Source organism: Candoia aspera, chromosome 8 (assembly GCF_035149785.1).
Source record: "Candoia aspera isolate rCanAsp1 chromosome 8, rCanAsp1.hap2, whole genome shotgun sequence".
Lineage (NCBI taxonomy): Eukaryota > Metazoa > Chordata > Lepidosauria > Squamata > Boidae > Candoia > Candoia aspera.
The window spans coordinates 18,083,135-18,110,547 of NC_086160.1; the positions used below are offsets into that span (position 1 = coordinate 18,083,135).

Genomic DNA, 27,413 nt, shown 5'->3' on the forward strand with positions numbered 1-27,413 from the left:
AACGGATTGAGGAGCCCGGGCGATTATTACCTGAAAGCAGGCGAAGCGTTTGAAGGCCTGACTGCTTGCAGGCAGGGTGATCAGAGAGTGAGCCCGGTGGGTTGTAGAACTGACAGGTGGTCGCGTGCCAAGGGCGCGCGTTCACCTCCAGTACGGAGAGTTTTTTCCTTTGTGCAATAAAGAAAACACTGTTTGAGGAGCCCCTTCTGACAAAATAGAGTTAAGGAGCTTGGCAATTGTGGTGCATAGGCGGTTCTCAGTGCCGGTCTGGCGCGTTGCATAAGAGGGCTGGGGGAATTGGCTTGCTGGGGAATTCTGGGAGTTGAAGTCCACACATCTTAAAATTGCCGAGATTGAGGAACAGTGATTTAGACATAGGAACAGCTACCATCACTACAGTCTAAGGATAATCTGTGTGTGTGTGTGGGGGTGGGGGTGGGGGTAATTCTAGGAGGACTACCTTGAGCTATTGGAGGAAAGATGGGCTATAAAAGCTACAAACAAAATCATGGCCAGCGTGTTAAAGATGCCAAACTGCATTCTTAAAAGAAAAATTAGTTTCTGCAATTGCTAATTGAGTGTAAAATGGCAGCCCAGGATAACAAACTGGTGGGGTGAATTATTAGTTCCTATGGGAACCACTTACTGCAGAAACAGCAAAGAAAACACTCATTGGGTGTATAATGCTGTGTAATGCTGAATGTTTCAAGAAATTTCCAAAGATGAAAAATGTACACTACTTCTATAGATCTACTTCAAACTGATTTTCATAATTTTTTTCTTTTCTAAAATGCACAGGTCACATTCAGTATAGGGCAGAAAGGATAAGCCAGGTCTATGATGTAGTGCATCAAAAGAAGGTACATTTGGTTGAATGTGTAATTCAACCATTCTGTACTGGTTATTTTCCAGGAACTGATACGATTTTATCGATGAGGTCTATACTGGCGTGTAATGCAGAAAATTTAAATTGGAGAATTGGTTTCATGGCAGATTTATTTATTTATTTATTAGATTTATATTCCCACCCCTCTCCCCCAATGTGGAGTTAGTTAGATTGTTAGTTATGGAATCTGGGAAGCTTGGAATTATTTCTGCAGTGCTCTGCAGTTCACTATATGACCTTAGACTGAAACTTTTTTGAGAGGAAGAATTAAAAAAAAGCTTCATTTTCTTCCTCATAAAAAGTAGTCCTCAGTTTGTTAGAGGTGAAAACAATTCATCCCTGAAAGATGAAATCTTTTAGCACATTAAAAGCCCACAAATGAATCAATTTCTCAGATATTTGGATTGTATTTTACCCTTCCCCAAAAATCAGAAATCATTTTTCTGGAACTAAGTTAAAAGATCTAATAAACCAAACTGATCTTTAGCAGAATGCTATTGGAAAGCCAAGGTGAGGATCTACATATGTTGCATGCTTGTTACTAATACTCTATGGTTATTTGCATGACTTTCAAAGTTAATTTGGCACATTTGCATTTCTTAAGGAACCATGGCCATTCTTCACAATAAATACAGAGAAAACTGAATTTAGTTATGTTATTAATATTGCTTTGGCGCAATCAGTACAGAGTAGGGAACACAAGTGGGCTTAAGGCAATCAAGCACTGTAATTCACATGGCTTAAAAATAATAAACAGTTATACTGAGGGTTTTTTTTAAAAAATCAATTTATTTTTAAAGATAACAGACAATTTTAACTGGATAGCATTTCCAGTGCACTTCTCTTTCCTCATTGTTGTCAATGGCAGCCTTATAATTTAACAGGCAGTAGTTATGGAAGATCTTTTGAACTTTGCAGCCCATTTTCTTCATGAATATTCACATTTTTACCACTTACATGAGTGTTTGAAAATCAAATAAAAATGAAAGCAAAGCTTCCTAGCTTAAACTGTTATTGCACTAAAAACCATTCATACGCACATTGTGAAAAAGGTTTTCCACACAATCATCTTCTTATGTACAGACATGGGACGGAAATTAATTGCTATTAACACCATGTATATTTACATTTCACCATGTAGCACTGCAACATCCAGTATGTTTCTCTGTGCAGTTCTCCATATAGGAATTAATTTTGGGAGGGGGAGAAAAACCAGGTCTTCCAACCATTCTTAAATCTGTTAATTTGTTTCCCATACTCACACGTTTTAAATGGTTGTATTTAAAATGGAAAAAATAATGATTTCCTCTGCCTAGATTTGGTGTTCCATATTAACTGCAGTCTATTAAGACATATTTTTCACTGGACTTCTACGTGCCAACAGTTGTCTTAATGGATGCCATTCCTGATGATGCATTCTGATTCAATTAGGGACCTTTCTAGGTTGGAGAAAGGAAAACTTCACTGTGGTATAAACAATCTCTGCAAGGTCTTAGACCCTTATGAAGCTCAAATATTCTAGGAGCAGACTAATAAAAAGAGAGCCAGTTTGGTCTAGTGGTTAAGGTGCTGTCCTAGAAACCAGGAGACTGTGAGTTGTAGTCCTGCCTAGGCATGAAAGCCACCTGGGTGACTTTGGGCCAGTCACTCACTCTCAGCCCAACTCACCTCGCAGGGTTGTTGTGGGGAAAATAGGCGGAGAAAGGAGTATTAGGTACGTTCACCACCTGAGTTATTTATAAAAATAATAAAGGTGGGATAAAAGTAAATAAAATAAAAATACATAGGCAGTAAACCTCGATCCCAAGTTAATTCAAGATTCAGAATGAGAGAGACATGGGAACAGAGCTGACAACAGAGAGAGGATTTGTTCCATCTCCCCCACTGCTTCAGAACTGACTGACTGGAATCCCCAGAGGGGAAGTTTAGGAAGAATTGAGACAGAGAAAATGTCTCAGTATATGGCCATCTCTGAAAGGGTAGGTAAAAAAAGTTTAGCTGGTATATTGTGTATGAATTTTGATTATGTGAGCTTAAGATTTTGTCTCTAGTATTTATTTTCTATGTACAAGCTGAGTAATTGTATGTGTGCAGACTAGCAGCATCTTATGGTCTACCCATAGCCTTTATCTTCTGTATTTTTATTTAATTTATATGGCTGCCCAGTTCAGACATTGCGGCTCCAGGTGTCATACAATAGATCAAAAATATAAAGTTAAAAATCTAATGCATTTATATATTTTTTTTCAATGGGAGATATTTTCAAGCCATGATCTATGATTGGAATAGCTTTCTCTTTTTGTCTTCTTTGCTGCTAAATGTTTTGTATGTGACTACATAAAGCTAAACAGGTATTTTTATAAAATAAAGCTTGATTTTGTTTATCGCTTGTGAAATTGATCTATGTCCCAAAGGGAGGGCAGAAGAAGGGTTCCCATAGCCATACACCTTAATGCTACAGGATCAGGGAATCAATAGAATTTATTACCATTTTTTGCTCCCCGCACCATTTGCTAGACAAGCAGCACAGATTGTGGGAACCCTCTCTCTCACCCGGTGGAATTAGTGGAAAGAGGCCAGGTGAAGTGTTCCATGGAACGTCGGTGGTAGCAAGAGCAGCTATTATGCTTGGAGGCAGAGATAAGGTGTGGAGATTCAGATCCATGCACTGATAATATGACTTGGCCTGGTAATAAAGCATCTGCAGGAAGAGAAGCAAAGTACAGAGAACGCCAAGTACCCAACAAAGATTCAGAAAAATTTTGGGAGAGGAGTTTTGAGACCTTCAACCTTTCGCCAAATGGACTCAGCTATAATGAGAAATAAGCCCTGTACATCCCAAATCAGCAATCTCCTGATCCTAATTTTATGACAGCCCTGCAGAACAATTGTTTTTCCTCAGTTACATGGAAAACAGAATCGTATTGAATAAAATCAAATACCATTCAAAGGAATTAATGTAATCTCCCACGTATATTTTAAAATAATACAGTCCTACAATGGGCATTATACGTACAACTCCTTGAGTTAGTTCTTGTGCTGACAAATATCCAAAACATGTGGAGATTAATATTTGGAAACAATGCTTGTTCTTTTATTCCTACACAGGATACTGTTCAGATACTAATAATTCTATGAGCAGGGTCATAAGAGGTAGCCCCACATTTGCTACTGGTCATGAATCTTGATTATCTGCACATTCATATGTAAATGAAATACCGAAAGAACAGGGAGGGTAAACATATGCCAAGTTTATGTTCTCAAGAGACTAAGCACAGCAAGAAGTCCTTCATGTCATTCTTGCAGCAATCAAAACGAAAACAGGTTGGTGTGAATCACACCTCTTATACCTGGACCTTGAGAGTCAGACTGAGTTTTCTCCTAAAAGTTTCCTTTTGGAAAGTTTATAACTACTCCGAAGAGACACCAAACCCCTATGCTGGGCTGTCTTGAGGTTAGGACTTGGAATTATTTTCTACTTGAAATAAGAGATACGATCTGAATTATAACAGTGAATTAGCATTCATTCAAAACAAAAAATTCTGTATTAAAAACACAGAAACGCCGAATAAAACAGTATATATTAAATTATCATATTTGCTAAAATAACTGAAATAAAGTTGTGTGTTAATTTTTCAGTGTTGGAGTCTTTGAAGGCTTACATGCAACAAGAACGGTCAGGCATCAGTTAAGGAAGCACTGAAACGGAAAAAAACATACTGGGGAAAATTAGCCCTAATGTCCAGTACACAAATGATGATCAACCCATTATTCTTTTACTGTCACACCTCTCTGATACTTTACTCTCTGCTACTCTCAGAAAGTATATTTGTCAGACCTGAAAGAATTAAGGCTCAAGGTATTAGAGAACTTTGTTTAGCATTTCCCTGAGTCTCCTTGTCTCAGCCATGCACTGTATAAAAATAACATTCAGTCTCTTTGGTAGCGGATTATAACCCAAAGTTGTAGCTTTAAAAACAACAAAAAGACACTTCACTTTTAAAAACAGGGATCCAAAATAGCTGGATAAAACCAGCAATGAAAACAGTGAAACTTAAGAATCTGTCTGTTGACCTAAGATCAAATTCACATTTTTTTCTGATTGAACACTGCTTAAAATGTGAGATGGCTTAATGGCCCACCACCTCTCGTAATGCAATTGTAAGAAACCATACTGTGAGTGAAAGCCTGAGAAGATCTTCAAAGTTTGTTGGCAGATTTAGGCCACCTACAGAATCAAGAGATTTTTATTAGGCCTTTTACCCATACGCGCCCCCACCCCGCATTGTCCCCCACTATTGCGTGATTGTTTAAAATGTATTCTTATATGCTCCTTTTTACTCTCTCCTAATAAGGTTTAGACAAACATGTGAGTGGTTTGATCACTTGCTTAGCAGCAACACATTTCATCAGTTCCAAACTGTGACTCGATGGTGATAACATTCAGAAAATTCACCACTCTAGCTCTACTGGGTATTCTCCCACAAGGCATGCTATACAATGGCCGACTTTCCCGGTTCGGAACTTGTTAGTTTTTAGGCTGTTTTCACTGTCTTGTCTTGCTTTGATGCTTTCTTGGACAGACGACACCAGTCCTTCTACGGAAAGATAAACAACGCTGTCGGCTCCTGAAGAAGAGAAGAAACAATAACGTATCACTGAAACTGCACTACTTTACACTGCCTAAAAATCAAATGGCTTAACTCAAAAGATTTTCTATGCTTGGATCTTTAATCAGATATAGCAATTGGCAACTGCAGCATTAGAACTACTGGCTGTACATATATGGTAAATTTGTACATCATGTACATTACCTGTCTCTTTATTTACACTGCAGATTTTTTTTTGTATTTTCTGTATCTTTTTTTCCCTCTATGCTTCTTCAATTTATGTTGATTTAGTTACTTGTTAATGTTTGTTAATCACAGTTCAATAAAAACAATGAAAAAAGAACTACTGACTGAAATCTTGATTTTATTAATGTTTCTATTTTCCACCTACTTCATAATAACTGTAAGAATTCCTGTCTGTTTTCAGAAGGAGAAATCCAAAGTATAGAGTCAACACTAGCAAAGACCTGACACTGTTTAATTAGATGGATCAATTAGCATTGGCTACTCTTGATTATCATCAAATTTGCAATATAAGTTTTCTGAGCACTACCAAAGCAAAGATTTTGGTTTCCTGTATACCAGCTGTGTACGCACTGTCACTTTGTATTTCCAGTTATAAAAGGCAAAATATGCTGTTCCTTTTATTTAGATGAATGAAATAATGACCAAATATATGTTACCTACACTAAATATTCCATATTAATAATAGTCTAATATTCCATATTAATTATCTAACTACATGCATGTAACTGCAGCACATTAATATATGCTTCTTTTATTAAACAAATATGCTTGTTTTGTTAAACATTAAAATATTAATATATGCAAAAAAAATCAATGCATTGAATACATAGTAGATACAGATCTATGTAAACAATCCTCCTTTAACTGAGGACAAAAATCTCTGCTGCTGCTGTTGACCTGTGGATGGTTCTGTGTGTGTGGAGGTGCCAGGAAGAGTTCATTTTAAACTTCCTTGTCCCCCAGGCACTGCCTCTCTTATACAACATAAAAAGTCCTTTGTACTCTGTCCATTAGGAGGGAATGATGGGGAAAAATAAAGACCACCCCATATAGGTCCTGGTAAATGCAAGGCTCTGGATGTGTCTTTGGCTGCATCAGATTTTTTCTCCATTCAAGAAAGTAAAATTGTCCATTCAAAATTAAGCAATTGATTTCCATTGGGCTTGCTCTAATCCCAATAAATTGGAACAGTATTGCAGTCTCAGTATGTCTAGAAAATTTAGGGTATCATTTCATGTGAGTATTATACTAGTTTTTACATGATCTGAAGAGAAACAGGTAAAAGGCAGAGAGCATGGCTCAACTAATTGTCCTCAAATTAATTTCTGCAATGCCTTATTTCAATAACCACCAACATAGCCTTATTATTACTGTAACAACTAAGCTCTTACATAATTACTGCTGTTTCTGCTTTCTGCATTCTCTTCAATTTAGGATAGCACTTTATGCAATCTGAGGAAGCAGACTTGGATCCACAAAAGCTTTTGCTGTAATCACTCAATTCATCTTCAAGAAACTTTCTGCTCCAGTAGACTAGCCGGCTACCCTTCTGAAACTTTTACTAACATTGAGTGAAAAATAAAAAATACGTTACCTATGTAGCCTGCTAGGTCTTGAAATTCAGGCCTGTTTGCAATAAGTTCTTCTTTTGTTGGAATGTTTATTCCCATGTAACACGGAAATTTTATTGGAGGTGAAGCCACACGGATGTGCACCTGTGGGGAGAAATGCTATTATGATACTGGCAGTGTTTTAATTACATCATAATTTGCAATAATGTTCAGATCCTACAAGAGAAGGGTAAGAACAGAAGAAACTGTTGGAAGAATCAAACAGGTTTGGATCTCTTGTTAGTGGAGAAGCAGAAGAGCATTGAGAGAGGAACAGTTAGTCATGAAACACTGTCTCTTCCCTTCTTTTTCCTCCTGCTCCGGTAGGTTCACATACCTCCTTAGCACCAGATTCTCTCAGTAGTTTAATTATGGGTGAAATAGTGTTGCCTCGCACAATAGAATCATCAATAAGGACAACTCGCTTTCCTCTGAAGTTGTCCGACAAGACTCCAAATTTTTTGGCCACTCCCAGCTGTCTTAACCTCATGTTTGGCTGAATGAACGTTCTTCCTACATATCTGTTTTTGCAGAGCACCTCAATGTATGGTAAGCCACACTGAAAACAAGCGAACACAGAGATCAAAGTACATTTTTGGTGAAGCGATTAAAAAAATTTCCGCAACAAATACTGACAATTGGTTTGGTATGAACTGGCTTTTTAATTCATCGCTTTGAACTGTACAAAGGAAAGACCAAGTGCTAAAGGTCTGTATTAATAGAATTCTCTCTATTTCTCTGTTCCATGATTAATATATTCATTTGGTATTATAATTCAGAGTAAAGATAACAGACCCCAAAGTAATTTTTTATTGTTCATTTTATTGTTGATGTTTTGTTGTGTATTGGGCAAAAGTGAATTATAAATGATAGTTTAAAAAAGTTAACAATAAAATTAAGAGAGAGGTAGAGAGATACCTTTTGTGCATAGCCAAGTGCTGCAGGAGTTGCAGATTCTGGGACTGTGCTAACCAAATCTGCTTCAACGGGGGCTTCAATAGCAAGCTGTTGACCACATCTCCTTCTTACAGAATATACCATCTGACCTATGAAGAATGAAAAACACTGTGTGTGTTTGTGTATGTTAACGTTTTGAATCGGGCATGATTCTTCTGCTTTTAAAAATCCATCTACAGAGAGGTAAAGTTTCAAATCAGCTGATCTAGCAGGGAACCCTAACTCTTAAGTTCCAACCATAATGGCCAAGTCTCATGAAAATGTGACCTAATATTTTTAATTTACATAACCATTCCCACATAATGCGTCCAGGCCCGATTCAAGAAATACCTATCAGGGCAAGACCAGAAAACCGAAACTATATAGCCTTCAGTAAGGTATCTTTAATGCTGGCATGGGTAAATACAGAATCAGTACAGTATAATATGAATTTCCCACCCTCATTTATATTGAGTTAATTAAGTAGAGTTTCACTGAGGGATTTGAAATGATTCTTCCCAGGTTTCTCCCTACCTTGGCTAAGTTGCTCTTTATAAGTTACACTGTCAACTTAGTCACCTGCTATCACTTGATTGTGTTTTCTTCAATTCCTTTCCCAAGGCCCCCCCCCAATTCTCCATTAATATTTCATAATCCAACACTCCACCCATGAACACTGCAATTCTACCCTCTGTTGCTATGTAGAAAAAGCAGTGGAATTTACAAAGAATTGAAATGCCTTTCAACTAACTGATGTCATATTGTTAATTTTTTTTTTAATTGTATGGCATAGCAGTTCGGTGTTCATGCTGCTTTTTCTTGCTGGGAAATCCTTGTGAGGTCCAGCAGCCAGATGTGTAGACTATTTAGCCATGACAAGTCACGTTGCCTGGGCTGCACCACAAGGAGGCTAGGCTACATTTCCCATGTAATTCCATGCACATTCTGAAGGCCTTGCTCTTGATTCTACAATACAGTCAACATAGTCATAAAGTTTGTTTTGTGACATTTTCCTGAAGTACTCAGGAAAATTTAAAGGTTTATTTGGAAGACCTGTACAATTTTTAAAGTCTAAAATAGTTTACCTTCAAAAATGCTATCTGGCCTTGCAAAGTATACATATTCAAAAATGCAGAACGCTGATGGATCTCCTTGAGGTCTGGGTACAATATCTAATGTTTGGACATCATATCTGGATATTTTCACAATCTCTCCAGGCATGACTTCCCTGTAGTATCTTGAAAATATAATTGTATATGTTAAACATCCCAACTGCTTTGTTTAGAAATACTGGTATTGTAAAAATCATTGGTTATAGAGAAATACCGTGCTTTCAGATTGGAAAGACAATAGCATGTGTTTTTTCTAAAGAACACAGTTGTCTATGAAAATCTACATTTATTCCTTACTTTGTCAGATGTTTTTGATCATTATTCTGTGCTTATTACTATTTATTAAATTTATATCTCCCTTATAACTGAAGGTCAATAATTTTTTATTATTTTCTCAAATTTTGGAAGAACTTACTTCCTCCTTAAGAGTGAACTATGGATTGGGTTAAAGTGAGAAAATCCACTGCTTTTTGAGCATACAGATGAAGCAGTCAATTAAAAGAAGCAAATAAAACATTTTCCTATTCTATGTACAAAAACACAGCATGTTTAATAGTTAGTTAATAGTTAATAATAGTTATTATTAATGTAATAGTTTTCACAGACGAATTATTTCATTATTTATCTTTTAAATATAGCCCTAATCCCAAAATTGTAATGTGACTCAGTGTAATGTGGATTTTCAGGCCAAATGCTTTATTGTCTTAAAACTATAAATATTGCTGTACTTCAATGTGGCAGATGTCAAAGTGCCCAGTTCTTGTTTAAACAATGAATAAATTAGTAATTTGCTTTTAATTCTCCCGTAAATAAACAAATTATGAACTTACTCTGCACCAATTGATAAAAAGCTACAGGATTCGGAAGAAACTACCCAGCCTTCAGTTTCAGCATTATTCTTCCCTGTAACAGAATTCAACAATAATAAAAGTAATGTGTTCACAATTCTAGGAACCTTATTGTTACCTGTTTAACTTTACACATTGCATTTGCTGTGGCTGCAATGCTGTTTTCTATAGTAAAACTGAAGTGGGAAAGGTAGAGAAGCCTACTTAAACAGGCAATAGACATTTGTAGGATGTAATGAGTACACTGGAATGTCCCAAAACACATCCAATTGCCTATTCACTAACAAAATATGTCATTCACATTTGTCATAGTGATGGCAATAGAAAGATTGATATGACCACAGCAAACATATGTGTGAAAGTAACTTAAGCTAATGTCACAGGTGACTGGCCAGTCTAGATACCAAAGGTTCTTTTCCAAAATTTAAATCTAGATCAAATAAATGTTAAAATATTTCTGGAAATAGATTAATGTATTCAAATTAAAGTGTAGATTGATACATTTGAACATATTCTTGTCCTCTCTCATGGTTACCTAAAATGTTTACTTTCAAATATTCCAGATGTTACAGACAAATCATAAACATACCCACTGCATATGGTTTTACTTCAGGATTTAATTTAATATAGCATATAGCTGCATGTTACTTTCACTGGAGAACAGGTCAGAAACTTAAAGATAGGTGACCTTCCCATACTTATTTACAGCATGCAGCATTTACATTTTTAAGGTGACAGAGGTTGTGCCCTGATTAAAAAACAGAATTTGAGAAAGGTGTCAGTATTTTAAAATGAACATATTTCAGCGACTTAAGCACAGTTCTCGTAGGAACATACTACATAGAGGGAAATCGTACCTTTTCCATTGATATCACCTACTGGAACAAGGCGGCCAATGCAGAGAGGGCGGTTCCCATAGGGATCGCGAACTGCATATATAATATCTTTATGCATCATCAGAAGTGAATATGAAGTGGGTGTTTCATTCATCAGATTTTTAATCCTGCAATACAAAAGCTTACTTAGTACACTTCTTATTTCAAGAATTCCAACAAGTACAAGGCTGGTCTTGCATACTGTAAGTGGAGGTTACTGATACTAATTCTCCTCTCCCAAGTCAGATGCTTTACCTTGCTACCCAGTCTGGTGTATCATCTTGCTCTAAAGGAGGGGTGAATGCCAGCAGTTGAGTGATCAATTCGCTATCAGAACTGGTAGATAATCCCACTCCATGACGCATTAGCTACATAACAAAAGACAAAGGATTATTGTATGTAATTTTAGTACAGGTTATATCATGTATATGTATACCTTGTGTGTATCCTGAAGCACGTTTGCATGTAATGATAGCCCAGGAATATAAAGAATTCGGCAGAGTGCCAGTGGGGACAGCTAAATGAAACCAGATGACTGTGTAATTAATTTAGCACTATGTACAAATGGTGAACTCTTATTCAGCATGCAAAAGTTGATGTTATGGTTACAATGACTGTTATCAATGTAACATATTGACTACATATTATAGTAGAGAGGGGTTTCCCCCCCCCAAACTTAAAAAAATTGACCGTGAAGCCCATATAATTGGGAAACGACAAGAAGTCTTTAGCAACTTTAGCTAAAGAAAGGAGTGTGCAGAGTCTTCGGTTTTTCAAAGAATGGGAAATAGTAAGCAACGTGGATCAAAAAGATACAAGATGGGATTAGATAAGTACTTATTTTAGTATAGAACTTTTGCATTCCACATTTCTGTTTTACAGAATATCTATGAAAAATCCTTGTGAGAAGGTAAAGGGAAACCTGCCACTGTGGATTAGGGTTCGGTTTAGGCTTCAGGTTCCCTTTCTTCCATCTGATCCCAACTGCTACAACTTCTGATGAATTCTGATTGCACCTTTAACATGATCTCTGCATCTTATTATTACCAGATGGTTATATACCCTCTCTATTATGGGTGAATTTACTGTCCTCTTCTGCTTCCTCAATTTAGGAAGACTGATTCCTACCTTCCTCCTTAGTCGCATAGCATTTGTGAGCTCTCCGTTGTGGGCGACCGCAATCTTCCCATGCAAAGTTTCCACAACAAACGGTTGACAGTTATCAAGGACAGAGACTCCAGAGGTAGAGTATCTTGTATGGCCAATTCCAAGATTTGAAACATAGAGCTTCTTTAGACTATCTTCGCTGAACACGTGATTAACTAGACCCATTCCCTGTGGACAAAAAGGAAATGGGATGGATGATCTTAAACAGAGTTTCCAGTATTGCTTACAGCAGATAGCAATGTAAAACTAATTCCTTTGGGCTAATTTAGAAAGAAAAGCTCTACTCAATTTTAATGTTTCATTAAATGCCTAATTAACAAATGCCTAATTAATAAAAACTAATTTTGTGCACATCTTTTTCTGGCATCAGATCTTTCTAGTCAAATTTCTGTTCAATAAATGCACAGTTGATCCAACTATTGAAAGCTCGGATTTTTTCCTTCTTTCTAGCATATCCCTGGCTGAAAATACTTCTACTAATAATAACAATCTTTACCACAGTTGTTTTGTGGCTGGGAAGATGCCACCTCTCTACATCAAGCTGGAAAGATTAAACTTGTGTAAATATCATGGACAAATCTTAGCTATTTTCTATGCAGTGGTTTTTGTTCTGCTTTTTAGATGAAATGTTGTCTTTCAGACTGACTCACACCAGTAAATTAATTAATTAATTAATTAATGAAAAGGAAAGCTGGGATCTGGGAAGTGTAGTTTCAATATATTGACTTCATTGGGCCAGAAAATAGTGGCAGTAGAACATGAAGAAGGGGGTCAATTCTAGGATTCCATTTGATCGTTTTATCCTAATCTGGGATTTTATGTGTTAATCTTATTACAGAAACTCAGAGTCTCAGAACTGGGGTGGCCTATAAACCTAATTAAGCAAGCAAACAAGTAAATAAAAGAAAGGAATACTGAATGGACATGGTCAACTCTTTTTACTAATTTATATCCTACTCTACATCATCACCACGACAGAAAAATGGAATGCTTTGACCATGACTGCACCTACCTGAAAAGAACAGCAAACTCTCAATTTAGTGCACTATGGGGGAAAGGCTATTCCTTAAAATTGAGTATCTCTTAAAAGATTCTTGTACATGAGAAAGCCTACTTTAATGATAACAGAGAAAACTGATTTTGAGGGAGAAGCTGTAAACATTGTCCAGACTTGGCTGGGGCTAAGCTATTATAGTTTATCTGGTCATAACACACATCAAGCAGATTTTGCCTGATATTTATTTATTTTACAAGACTTATATGGCTGCCTATCTCATATAATGACTTTAAGCAGCTCACAACAATCCATAAAAACATGGCTAAAAACAAAAATATCCTTCCCCCCCAGGTGCCAGACCAAACACCCTCCAGCTCAACCCCCATCTTAGCCCAATGCCTGGGGAAGAGCCAGATCTTCACAGCCTGCCAGAAGGCTAAAAGGGTAGGGATCCCTCAGATCTCAGGTGGGAGACTGTTCCAAAGGGCAGAGGTGGCCACCAGGAAGGTACACCTCCGAGGTCCCATGTGGTGGCAGCATTTAAGGGAGGAGACCTGGAGCATGTCCACCTTATCTAATCAAGTAGGATGGACAGATGCTCTCAGGGAGAGGCGGTCCTGCCACGAAGGGGTTTAAAGGTGATAACCAGCACCATGAATTGCACTGGGAAAGCAACTGGAAGCCTGTGCAGCCCATGCAGAAGTGGTGTTACTTGGGTGAACAGCGGGGCAACCAAAACTGTGTGTACCACTGCATTCTGAACCAGTTGCAGCTTCTGGATGGTCTTCAAGGCAGCCCCATGGAGAGCACATTGCATTAAACGAAATGGGAGGTGACTAAGGCATCCCTTAAACTGAGTCCATTCAATCAAGGGTTTACAATACAAGCAAATACTGATACATGTTATCATTTTCTAAATGTTTTTTCACATTCCTCTTGTGAGAAAATTATGTTCAGTATGCTCCTTTATAATGCTGCTTATAAGGTTTCGAAGGTTACATTTATAAGAATTAGAAATCAGAAATTGACTGTTAAAATCCTGCACAGACTACTGTCATGTTTACATCAAATATATACACACATTGTAATATTTTGAGTTCCCTCAGTGTTCCTTTTCAAACGAAGAAAACAAATTAGAGTAATAGCCACATCTTCTTTTTCCCCACTGAAGACTTGAAGGACTAGGCTGGGGACAGATCCTTCTAGAGAAATTTTATTTACAAGGTCACTAAATTCAATACCAATTTGATGGCTCATCATCATCTCCCCTCCAGAAACACTAGACAAGCTTCCAATATTACCTTGTGCAGTTTGAAAGAATGGGCTGATTCTCCATCACTTGTCACAATCCCTGCACTCTCTTGGCCCCTGTAAGAAAAGGAAGAGGAGGTAAGAAATACTCATCTCTGAGACTGGATCTTTATGTAGCCAAAAGGGTCCCATCCATGATTGAGGGATTGTTACAGGTTTTGGGGTCGTTTTACAAAATATTTTCTAGAGAATTGTAAGAAAATAACTCTTCCTCCCAAAACAAAAACAAAAACCGCATATGAACAAGTGCAATAAATAAAAACAATTGGAATGGGGAGATGGAAAGGAACATTCCATAAAAAGAAACGGTTGATTGGAATTCTGAAGGAAAGTACTCACACTGCCATATTTGGTCGGAGATCCAATTTGTCCTGGTAAGTTCTGAACACTGAACATGTGATCTTGGCCTACCTCTACTGCTTGAACTTTGTTTCTGCAGGCCTCATAGTAATCAGAGGCACATAGTTTTCATGAGAAAAAAAACCCCCTTTTTGCATTTGGATTAGATCACATCTAAAAATTGGGAGGCAGAACTCTTAAGCACCAAAAAAATAACCCAGAATCCCAAGATCTAAGCACCTGGAGTCACAACATTGCATTTTTATGCCATTTGTGGCCCCCAGCTGCTAAAAAACATAATGAACCACAGACCTCAAGAAAGCCTATCCCTAACCCTAGCTTTATTATACTTCCAACATAATTTTTTTTACATGAAAATTTTCCCTGGAGGTAATCTCTATCATATCATGAATTTAAGACTACCATTAAAACTTTTTTTTTGTCCTAAGAAAAAAAAATACTGCAGAGCCAGTATGGTGTAGTGGTTAAGCTATCAGGCTAGAAACTGGAGACCGTGAGTTCTAGTCCTGCCTTAGGCACAAAGCCAGCTGGTGACCTTGGGCCAGTCACTTTCTCTCAGCCCTCAGTTCAGAGCACTTGAACAAATATTACTTAGTTACACAGAAGAAAATATGCATGTTTCCTATGACTATGAATGGTAAAGGGGTTGGAAAAAATTTGAGAAGCCACAGGCTAAATGCTTTTCCTACTATGTTATTTTTTAAAGAGTAATCTTATTAAAAATTAAAATTGCAAAGATAAAAACTAATAAAAAAGAAAAAAAGAAAAGAACTAAAAGAAAAAGGTGCAGAAAAGAAAAAAACAGAAAGAAAAATAGAAAAGAAAAATTAAGAAGAAAAAAAAAGAAATATATAAATAAATGACTTCCTCCTTCATCATACATTGAAACAATTTTAGCAACTTATCACCTTCTCTTAAAATACAACAAATGATCTCTTCTTCCCATATCCCATATCTTATGTATAAACAAATCCTTAAAACCTCATCATTTCAGTCCTAATCAGCAAAAGTCCATTAAGGTTTGCCAGAGATAACAATATATCTATTTTAACCTTGATCAAATAAACCAAATTTATATTCCTTCCTTTTGCTTTTAACAATCTTGATCTTTAGTCCCTTCAAATAAAGTCCTAGAAATTGATTTTTCATTTTTTCTTTATCCCTTCTCATGAAATTCTTCAGAGCTTCAACAAGCCTCATTTGTAAATCCAGTATAGTGTTGGAACAAGTTAAGATCTGCTTCCTGCCTTCCATGTTGTCTTCCCCCAGAACACTGCCTCCCTGCAATATTGCCTTCTCCTTGAGCAAGGTAAAGGTTAAAGGTTACAAAATAGAATGAGTTTGATGCAAAAAGGAGATGCCAGAGATTAATATGTAAAAGGAAGCCCAACTGTTTAAACAAAGGACTCCCTTCCGATTCAATCAGAAACCTTGGAACACAAAGGGCTGCTCATTCACAGACTTTAGCAGAGCCCATTCAGGTAAACAGGGATGTGGTGGCACTGCGGGTTAAACTGCTGAGCTGCTGAGCTTGTCGATTGGAAGGTCGGCGGTTTGAATCCGCATGACGGGGTGAGCTCCCATTGCTAGTCCCAGCTCCTGCCAACCTAGCAGTTCGAAAACACGCAAATGTGAGTAGATTAACAAGTACCGCTTTGGCGGGCAGGTAACAGAGTTCCATTTAGTCATGCCGGCCACATGACCACAGAAGTCTCTACGGACAAACACCGGCTCTTCGGCTTTGAAACGGAGATGAGCACCACCCCCTAAAGTCGGACACGACTGGACTTAATGTCAAGGGAAACCTTTACCTTTACCTATTCAGGTAAACCCAGCCAAACAGATCTCCATAATCCAATCACATAGTATTCCTTCCAAGGTGAATTCCAAGCTAGTAGACAAAGCCACAGCCCCAGGGAACCCAGAGGACCAGGTCAGCAGGGGGCCAAACCACAGAGTGCCCTCTCCGAAATCTGGGAAACTACACTTTTCTCAAATTCCTAGGGGGTGGGAACACCTTTGCATAGCAATAGCTTAGCTCTCCTATATAAACAGCTTGTGGGGGAAAAACAGGTGTGGCCATCTTTCAACCAGCATACTTTGTACTCTGTACATGCTCTTGGGAAAATAAACCTTCAATCTCTGTTCCAGCAACTGCCTGTGTCTTTTCATTCCCAGCTTGGGACGAACCCTGGTAAGAATTCCTTCTAACAATAGGAAAATTATCCAGGTCACACTCTTGGTTTATTATTTGTATACCCTAACCCTTTTAATTATTAAGTCATCAGACGGTTTTTTTTTGTATGTCCTGTGTAGCATCTTTTTCCATATCATTCTTATAGCCTGTCATTTTTAAATCCACTTTCAGATCAGTCTCAATCTTGTCAGGTAAAACTTGTTCCTCTTTCATAACTTTTTAGGCACAATCTATCTACAGAGGCAGACACCATTAAAATTAACGTCTGTTCAAAAATATCCTTCAATATGTCCAGTGTCAGAATATTTTGCTTCACTCTGTATTAGTAAGTCAAATTTAAGTGTTCTCCTTTAATTGTAATCTTTAGTTCCTTCTGGTTCCCTCTAGTTTCCAACCTTTCAAAGTCTCATCCTATTTTTTTTAATATAATTCAAAACAAAAGCATTTTCCCAAGGGAAGGATAATTAATTCTTATAATTAATACCAAACTCTTATTTCAAATTTATCTGTACCCTTAGTCCATTTGTCAAATCTTCTAAAATCAAAATTTTAATCACCGTTTTGCTGTTTATTCCCCCCTCCCCTCAATTTTTTAAAGTCCTTAAACTTGTATTTAAAACTTCTTTCATTAAGGATTGAAGGAAACTCACTTGTTTTCTGACTTGTCGATCCAAAGATTCCTAATAACTGAAAAGCAGTTAACAAGCAATTTCCAGAAGTAATTAGAAAAAGAAGTGTGCGAACCCAGTGTCCTTTTGAAGGCACCAACTGTGGTTTGAGCAAGATGACTATTCCCTTATCTCCCAGAGCTCTAAGCCCACCGGAGACCACTGTCTTGTTCGTGAGGAGCAACTGACTGGAGCACTTACGGGCAATCTCAAGTGCTCTCCTTATCTGGAGAGGAATATGAAGAGCTGGTCTACTTGCCAGCTCTTCATTCTGCCATGGTTGTCAGCTCTGTTTTTAGCAGAGCCATCTTCAGTTTTGCCACTTCTTCCCTGGAAGTCGCTTTCCCTACTATGTTAGAGGTTTGGCTTGTAATAGTACATAAGAGTGCTTGGAAGATAGCTTACAGCACTATCTCCCAATTTGATGCCTTCCATATCATGTTGGACCATAATTCCCAAAATTCCAGGCGGCATGGCCACAGGTCCCGCTATATCTGGAGAACCTCAGGTTCATTGGGATGTCAGGCTCAAAGCATTCAGTCAAGAGTCTTGGATTAAAGCATCTTTAGCTGGGGGAAGAGAAAGAAAGGCATTCCCCCCCCCATTCCTTTCCCTACTTAGAATCCTTCTATAAAATGAACCTATTGGCTAGCTATTTAGCTGCCATGGCAACATCTCCCAAGTATTATGGAATACCAAAGAATCCTTTGTTGGCAAGTTGGTATTACCCAGAGGGATCTCAATTAGCACCTGAGATAATTGCATTATATTACCTCTGGGAATGCTTTTAAGTGGAAACATGCAGAACCCAGCTTGACCACAGGGGAAAAAAACACTTAAAAAGAGAAAAAATATATATAGAGATGCTTCTTACCAAAATATCTTCTATATTCAAATAAAATATTAGAGAACAAGAGAAAATGCAGAATTTAATTGAAATAATTTGCAAATACAACTAAAATTAATATTGCTGTGTATTATCTCATTTTCTATTAAGATGAATCTTGTAGTTGTAAAGCATGTAACGTATTTGCTCTAGACACTACAAAAGAGTACAGACATGTTTTCCACACAGATTTGATCTTAATTTCCTTGGTTTGCTTTTCGTGTATTATACTTGATTCACTCAGAAGACTACTGAAGTGGAACTATTACTGAATGCTCGGAATTCAAATGATAGCTACTCCATTTGTTAGGAATCACAAAAGACTCTGTGAATGCAAATCAAGCATTTAGGAAAGGAGTAAGTGTATGTGTGTGTGTGAAACTATGATTCACAGTTGTAAAAGGGATTCTAAACCATGTGAACAAATATTTTATGGAAACTGAACACATTATTTGCTAGCAAATCTGAAGGGAATCAGGATGCAAAATCTTCAGCAATTCATTCCAAACAAAATTGTAGCATATAGTTGTGTAAATATACAGTATATGCTGCCATATATGTCAGACAACACCTCCCATCATCCTCAGCACCCAGCTAGGCTTGTTATCCAATGCATCTGCAGGGGGCCAGATGGAGGAAAGCTCATTTAGAGCTCTCATGTACATTAAGAGCAGAGATTATATTTAAAGCCCGTTGCATAACAAAGGCTACAGAATGCATTCTACCTCCGGAATTGTGCTTAATTTCTGCAAAGCAGAAAACAGCTTATTTGGGGTGCCAATGATTAACAGACTTTGCAATCATTTGTGCCCGAGCTGCTTTATTTTCCTGCCTCTAAGACGGAACCTGCTTATTTGGCAGTTTCTCAAGTTACTCCCCTCAGGCAGCTTGAGCCAGTAAAACTGGATCCTTTCATCTCTGTGGAGCTTACTGACAATCAGCCGTCTGGTTTCCTAGGAAACACAATCTTGGCTAGAAATAGTGAATCATTTCCAGGTCACTTTCAACATGGAGAGTGGAGCAGGAAGGCACTGGACTGAAGAGGAGGTTAAAGCCTTGCTAAGCGTCTGGTCAGAAAAAAATATCAGAAAGCAACTCCATGGGACCCTGCGGAATAAAGGAATATTTATTTACATTGCTAAAAGGCTTCAGGAGTTGGGGATCTGCAGAGACTGGAAACAGTGTCGGGCAAAGTATAAAAACCTGAAATATGAATATAGAACAGTTAAATATGCCCACAACTCAGGAGATGCTACAAAGACCATGAAGTTCTTTCATGAGCTGGATGCCATACTGCAACATAAACCTTTCACCCCGTTAACAGAGGAGGAGAACGGCAGGTGTTCAGCAAATGACATCATAAATGCCACCAAGGAGAACAATGAAGGTAAAAAAGAAACCCACCCCAAACTCTTTTTATTATTGTTATCTAAAATACATACAGGCTTGTGGAACTCAAAACCATATAATTCACTGCAGATGGCATAGTTGGTAGAACAAACTGACTTAATGGGCTCCCTTATCTCTGTATGTCTGTTGGGGGGGGAGGCGAGAGGGAGGGTGTCTGCTCCTGAATGTTCTATAAATACATAAACCTAAGTTAAACCAGCTGCTGGAGCTAGCTAGTCTCATAAGCTGAATTCCTTTAAAGGAAAACAAAATCAAAACAAAAGACTAAGGGCCTCCAAACTTCTGCTGGTTTCTATTGCTGCTTTATCTGTAACGTTTCGTGCCATTTTATAGTTGTATTGCTATGAATAAAGAGAAAATATTGGGCCACAAGCAATATATGTAATTTCTGTCACTCTCAGTGATACAGATATATATATGCTCTGCTAGAATTTAAGCAAAAGGACCAAAAATGTAAATCACCTGCTAGCGGTGATGGAAACATGTTATTCCTTTTGAAAGATCATTTTTCCAAGAGATTTATCATCTGTTAAGGGGCTACATTATAAACGTTTAAAATCCATCATAGCTCTTTTAAAGTCACTTGGTGATTAGCTGCTGCAGTGGAAACCTTCTAAAAACTACATTTACAAGGGTTTTGCATGTTTGTATGTGATATATTTTGCCTGCCTGCTGGAAATCAGAAAGTATATTTTTGGGGAAGGCAGGCAGGCAGGCAGGCAGGCTGGCCGGCCCAAGCCAAATCAAGCCACTTTACAAAAAGTACTTATTGCTAATAAATAAGAACACATGTAAATTATTGTCCCATAAAGCTTTCAAATATCAGTTTGTAACCCACAGGATGAATTTTTTTAAAAAAACATGATCAGGGGAGTAATTTAAAATGTTTCATTTTCTTAGAGAACACTTGGTTAAATATCCGACTGTAATACCTAGAACCAAAAAGTCCCCAGAAACCTTGCAGTGCATATTAATCTGTCCTAAATTAATAGCATAAAGCTATTTTTTAAAACTAACTTTAAATATTGAAACATTCTGCAGGAAAAGGGGAGGGGGGCACAAGTTGAACCCTGTGCCTACATAAATGGTCTAGTCTTTTGCTCCAGGTTTTGGGGGTGAGGGGATGGGGGAGAACCACAATTTCCAGTTCTATTTTCACAGTTTGTCACATTCCAACCTGTGTATAAATTATACACAAAATTTTCTGAGATTCACGAAGAAAACCAAACTTTTTTCCTTTCTAAAAGGAGTTAATGAATGTGGATCGTGTTTATAGATGTTTTCTGGAAAACAGTACTGTACGAAGAATGAAATTCTTGACCAATACTTCCCATCAATTATTTTTTAAATCTGAAAATTATGATGTTATTCCATCCCTCCATTAAACAGCTACAGAAGCTTAGAGGGCATTTTTTCCCCAACCCAAATCCACATCTAATTCCATGCAACTGAGTGAACAGAAGCATGTTTTCCTTGCCCCCACTCCCCAAAGCACGCTGTCCAGTGGCACATAAAGGAGAGGAGGACCTTACTTAAGGAAGTAGGCTGTGATACAGAAGGAAAGGTGGCAGTTCCAAAGATCAGTACTGTAATGGAAGGCGCTCCAGCTGATTTTCAGAAATGGCTTCCCCCTCATTGTCAATGACTCTGTGGCAGAAGTGACCCCCACTTTCATGGGGTAAGGGAGGGATGCAAGCTGTCCGTTTTCCATAGGCATGCCCACACTTTGGAACAGCTTCCATACAGTAATTGAATCGAACCTTCCACAAACTATTAAAAATTGAGTTCTTTCAGACAGCCTTCAGAGGGATGAGCTGGCGCCATCAGACTGACTCTGTGATGATTATGGTTTGTGTTTATATTATTTTACTACAGATGTTTTATTGTACAGTATTTCTATTGATGTAGAAGACATACAGCCGTTGTGACTGTAGCAAAGTACAGATCATATCATATGAAATCAATCCATGAATAAGTCATGTTTTAAAGTAGGAAGCCTCAAGAAAAATGTTTCCTAGAGCAGTCCAGGGCTGCTGCAGTAAAATGAAATCTGTGCAAATACATGTGCAATTAATTTAGTAGCTATTGTTTCCCAGATTATCATCAGCCTATGGGGAAAGCATTAGTGCTCAAATTGAATAGGCCTGTTGAATCAGTCTGGCCTGATGTATTCCTTTTGTTATATAAACTACAGGCATTGTTTGGGCTCCCCATATCTCACAAAATGATGGCATATTTAATCATGGTTTGTTGAATAGTAAGATAAATAGATGCCATCATGAAGTGTGAAACTAGCTATTATGCTGCCATGGGGGTAAATATTTAGCCAAGTGCTTCTTGATTGGAGAAAAACACACAACTACCACAGAAGAAAGCAGAATTCTCCATCCACAAACAAAGATTAAGTTATGGTATTTCTAAAGTAAAGAGTAATTGGAGTTTGGAGTTGGACTGAAGAGAATATGGCAGATCCAAATTTGGAGTCTATAAGCATCTTAAATTGTTGTGGTAGAGTTCTGAGGCAGAAATATATCAATATTTGTGATGGAGCATTTAACTCATGTTTCCAGTTTTGTTCCATCTATACATTTGTAAATAAATGTAAGTCTTTAGAAGCTCCATTGAATGGGAACCAAATCATTTTACAGCTACCCTGCTAGGACATTCTGTAATTTAGAGAAGTCAGATGTGCTTACAGTAGAATATCTTTAACTTTATAGTTTGAACCAAGGGCGCACAACTTTTTATTGGCTGTATAACATGCAGGAATCATCACCTCAAAGCAGTTGGGTGATGTCATGAAAACTGAATTTTACTTTATTACAATATATTTCTGTTGACTCAAAAGCTGAAATATTACTACTCTCCAGGCATGACTTGAATGCTTTCCTCACTTCTAGCATATAATAAATATACAATTATCCCAGGTCCAATCTGCAGAAAGAGCTAATGGATGAACCTATTCTGATGATAGTTCCTTGAATATAATCCTACTTGGAGCTAACTTTAATTAAGCAATTTTTACAATGCTTATAAACTGGAAACTAAATGCTGCTGACCTAAACCATTTCAATTTAAAGCTAGACATATTCAAACAATTAATTTCAACCTTAATTTGTTTATAGTGCAGAACTATAGTAAGGTAAGTAGATGTCATCTTTTATTTAGAGCAATCAAAAATGTACGTTTTTCACTACCAAAATAGAGCCTAGTTTTGTTTGACAACATGTCTCTTCAACGTTCTGTTGTGTGAGTAGAGTTTTGTTCATGCTTCCATCTTTTTTTACTTGCAAATTATACACACAAAGGCCTATTATTTATGCCTCTTCTCTTTTGTTTTCCATTCAGAGTGGCTTAAAATGATTTATTCTAGTTGAGTTTAATGAATGTTCTCCTTGCCATTACAGTACTCATTTCAAGGGACTAATGATCACAGGCTTGATTCAGGGCATTTTATGGCTATGTTCAATTTCGGGGTTTCATCAGGCCTTTTGCATTATCAATATGGTTAAGTACTAGCATAGATTCATGTACATTTCAGTATGCTCTATGCCTTCCCTACGTACAAAGTTTTTCTTCTTTTTAATCCCAGGTGAAGTCTCAGTTACACTGGAAGAAGAGGAAGATGCTCCTACAAATCCACTACTTTTTATTTCCCACTGCAGGCCTATTGAACTAGGTAATAAATGGAAGCATATGAGAGAAAGAGATGAAATGGATTGTTTCTCTTTGTGATATTTTAGTGGCATGATCATAATGTATTCTTAGGTCCAGGGGTGTTGGGCAAGCAGAGGCCTCAAAAAAGTCAATAGGGCAGCTCTGATTGCATGGTTGTGGTTACCATTTGTCATAACCCTCCTCCACAGATGCACCTGTTTAGGTCACACACACACACACACTCTAAAAGTTTGTTAGGAAATAGAGAATTTGAGGTTATAATTGGAGTTAGATTTTCAGTAGCTGTTTCTTAATTATTGCCTTCAGCGAATAGCTAAAATGTAATGGAAAATGATTTGTGCCTCCCTGCCCAACTTGGCTGAATATAAGTTCATAAAACACTATGGAAATCCAAAGCAGAGGAAGCAAGAACTCAATTAAGGGTTGAGACAATTCAACACTTGAGGTTATAAAACTACTTTTATTGGCTGAGATACTGATTGGCTTAAGTGTGCATGGATGTGCCTAGCCAATTGAGCAGCCCTTGTTAATACTTCAGACCTCTAGGAAAAAATCTCTTAATGTGTATGATATGGAAGTAGAATTACTTTGTTCTCCTGAGAAAGTTATCAACATTACAGATTTATTTATTTATTAATCAATCAATCAATCAATCCATCAAATTTATCATCACCCATCTCCGAAAAGGGACTCTGGGCGATTTAAGGAAGTTATCGTATTAGAAAAAGAGAAATATGCTTCTGCATGCTTTTTTCCAGTCTGTTTAGAAACAAGAGTCACCCAATATACCTCTAGTTGACATTCACAAAAGAATTGCTCACATGCAAGTAGTCTACTCATATGACAAATAAAACGCTGAAGTGACTAGTTGCAGTAAAATAATTTTTTGAAAAATGCTGAAGTCACTAGCTCCTTGCAAATTTCCCTGTCAACAGGGACAAAGTGTGATGAGTTAATAGTTCTGGAGCCATATAGAAGAAAAAAATGCCCACGTGCAGATTTTTATTTTTTAATAAAAGTCAGTTGTTAATGTATTTTTGGAACCAACTCTGACAGGAAGCTGAATGATCCCAAAAGACAGACTATCCCCTAAGGCAAAGTGAGTACAATTTCTGTATTTAAAGATCATTGTACCCATAATATACAAAGTAGATATATCTATCTATCTATCACCTATGAAGTCACGGAGAGCCCATTCATAACAGCAATTTCAACAAAAGGTTTCAGGGTGTCATAAAATAACTATTTCAGTTATTCTAGACACTAATTAATTACATGTTTTAATAGCATTCCATTCAGCAATGGCCCAGAGATGCAATGGCAATGACATCACATTTGGGGGGGGGGGCTGGGTTGATTTCAAAAAGAAAATAGAATCCTTGGACTTAGTAGAGACTGAACACAATTATTTTACTTGTTATTATAATTATAAAGATATCCTACAGAAAAATGCACAGCCAAATTCAGTACTGTGGTGTTATGTAGCTTTGGAGACTGCAAATAAAGGCCTAGAGGCTGAGCACAGTGCTATCTGTGGATTGACCATCCTAATACGCATCCAGAAGAATTAATCATCCAGAAGAATTAATGCAATAGTGATAATCAAAACTCAGTATTATGGATTCCCTTTCAGATATTAAAAAAAACAACTGATGTCTGTGGAGTCCTTGGTGCTCTCTGAGCCTTGTTGTTTTCTTGCAGGCATTTCATTGCCAGACTAGGCAACATCTTCAGTGCGAAGAGGGAGTGGGCCTTGCTCTCAGTTTATATACTGTGGCTTGCCCTGCTTTTGTTGGTAGGGTTGTTGTTCTCTCCTTGGGAGTTCTTTGATTGGGTTGTTGAACTCCCAAGAACTCCCAAGGAGAGAACAACACCCCTACCAACACAAGCAGGGCAAGCCATGGTATATAAACTGAGAGCAAGGTCCACTTCCTCTTTGCACTGAAGATGTTGCCTAGTGTGGCAATGAAACATCTGCAAGAAAACAACAAGGCTCAGAGAGCACCAAGGATTCCACAGTTCAACCCTGAGCTACAAATATTCACTTTGATTGGTACTACTGATGTCTGACATACTAACTTTACATCAGAAGGTTTAAAAGCAATTTTATTTTTTACTGGTTTGTCATCCAGCTTGAGTTTATTTCTGTATTTTCCTAAATGTCCTTGGAGAAGAAAAATAGTTAACCACACATTCTCTCTCTTACTATCTCCACCTGATCCTGACCCCCACCCTACCCAATGCAGGTAATATGTATCGGTGTCTTTCTCCTATCCTACCTGATGCAGGTAATCCAACAATAGTATTAGATGCTTCCAAAAATCTCCCCTTCATTCCTTCTGTAGCAAACGAAGGAGGAAAGCATTGGACTGTTAATGAAGTTAGAGCTCTAATACGTGTATGGTCAGAAAAGAGCATCCAGCAACAACTGGAAGGAACAGTGAGAAACAAAAGAATATTTGAACATGTTGCTGCTAGACTACAAAAATTTGGAATTGACAGGGACTGGAAGCAATGCAGAACAAAATATAAAAATCTAAAACATGAATATAAGAGTGTTAAAGATGCCCAATACTCAGGCAATACAAGCAAAAGTATGAAGTTTTTCAGAGAATTGGATGCTATTTTGGGACACAATGCAGATAAAACAAGCAGATCTTATAATGACCACAGTGAAAAACCAACAGAATGGATAAAGACCACAATAGAAAAAAAATTAAGAGGTAAAATTTCTGTTACTTTTTAATCAATTTTCCAGCAAATTCTGCATATGAAGAATTACAGTAAAGTTAACAAACTCTGTTTTATTCAAATAATGAAAAAGAGGGAAAGAAAACCAGAAAAATAACAACTGTAGAAAGGCTGGCGTGTGATGGTCAGATGCTTTAATTAAGATGACATTCAGTGAATAATGTCTGAATAACACATTTCTGAGGGGGCTGATAATACTAGCTGCCATAAAATACAGTCAGAAAGTAAGGAGATCAGGGGCATCTGTGGGGTGTGTGTGTAAAAAAAAAAAACAATGGCAGCCACAGCCATATGATCAAAGCCTGTCCCCTTCTTCAATGCATTTGAAAAGGGGTAGGGCTTAGAATGCACACTTACAGCTGCCTTCTTGCCTTTTTTGACATCCCCCCACAGATGCCCCAAAGGAGATTTATACATCCATAAGTATTCCTTGCAGCAGTAGTTATTCAGCATTTCCTAACTGGATGCCCTGCAGACCACATCATCTCTAGTCAGCACAGCTGTTGGTCTGCCAAGGATGATGTGAGCTGTCCGTACTGCTAGGAAGAAAATAACATCAGATTTTGTTACCTAAGCCACGTATACCTCCCCATTACCTTGCTATTCAGATTTACGAAGAGACTCAGTAAGATAAATACAGTTCACTGAATATTATGGCCTTCTTGGGGATTGGATTCATGCATCATGTTTGTTTCCTAGAACTGATTAAACTTTGCATGTACACACTTCTTGAGCGCTCAAGCAAAACACAATTAAAAACTGTTGAACTGTGTTTGGCTTAGCTGGTTAAAGATTGAGCATCATTTGCAGGAAACAGAATTTTACAGGATGTAACACTATAATCCACAACATTTTATCCAGAATTGCATTGAATTACAGGTGAAGAGGACTCCATTAGTAACCCATCTGGAGACACTAATACAAGAAAAGTGGCAAATGCAGGTGACTATGAGACACCAGGGATCAATTTGACTAAAATACTAAAGTTCTGAACTCTACAATATGATGATACCAGCACTGACATAATTATTCTTTTTGTTGTTTTAGTGATACACAGCACAGCAGAGAGAGATAACTCCCGGCA

The 27,413-nt window shown here is 37.6% G+C and overlaps 1 protein-coding gene across 1 annotated transcript in view; it reads right to left on the reverse strand.

The window, feature by feature from the left end:
* Positions 1 to 4,118: 4,118 nt before the first annotated feature.
* Positions 4,119 to 27,413, reverse strand: part of PPAT (phosphoribosyl pyrophosphate amidotransferase) — a 49,999-nt gene continuing 26,704 nt past the window's right edge. Inside the window, exons 2-11 of the mRNA XM_063310477.1 lie at positions 14,370 to 14,436; positions 12,033 to 12,239; positions 11,160 to 11,272; positions 10,887 to 11,032; positions 10,012 to 10,084; positions 9,155 to 9,306; positions 8,052 to 8,179; positions 7,471 to 7,692; positions 7,118 to 7,238; positions 4,119 to 5,514 (exon numbers count right to left, since the gene is read on the reverse strand). Coding sequence (XP_063166547.1) covers positions 5,339 to 5,514; positions 7,118 to 7,238; positions 7,471 to 7,692; positions 8,052 to 8,179; positions 9,155 to 9,306; positions 10,012 to 10,084; positions 10,887 to 11,032; positions 11,160 to 11,272; positions 12,033 to 12,239; positions 14,370 to 14,436 — 1,405 coding nt within the window. The 3' untranslated portion in view covers positions 4,119 to 5,338. The remainder of the gene's footprint in view (positions 5,515 to 7,117; positions 7,239 to 7,470; positions 7,693 to 8,051; positions 8,180 to 9,154; positions 9,307 to 10,011; positions 10,085 to 10,886; positions 11,033 to 11,159; positions 11,273 to 12,032; positions 12,240 to 14,369; positions 14,437 to 27,413) is intronic.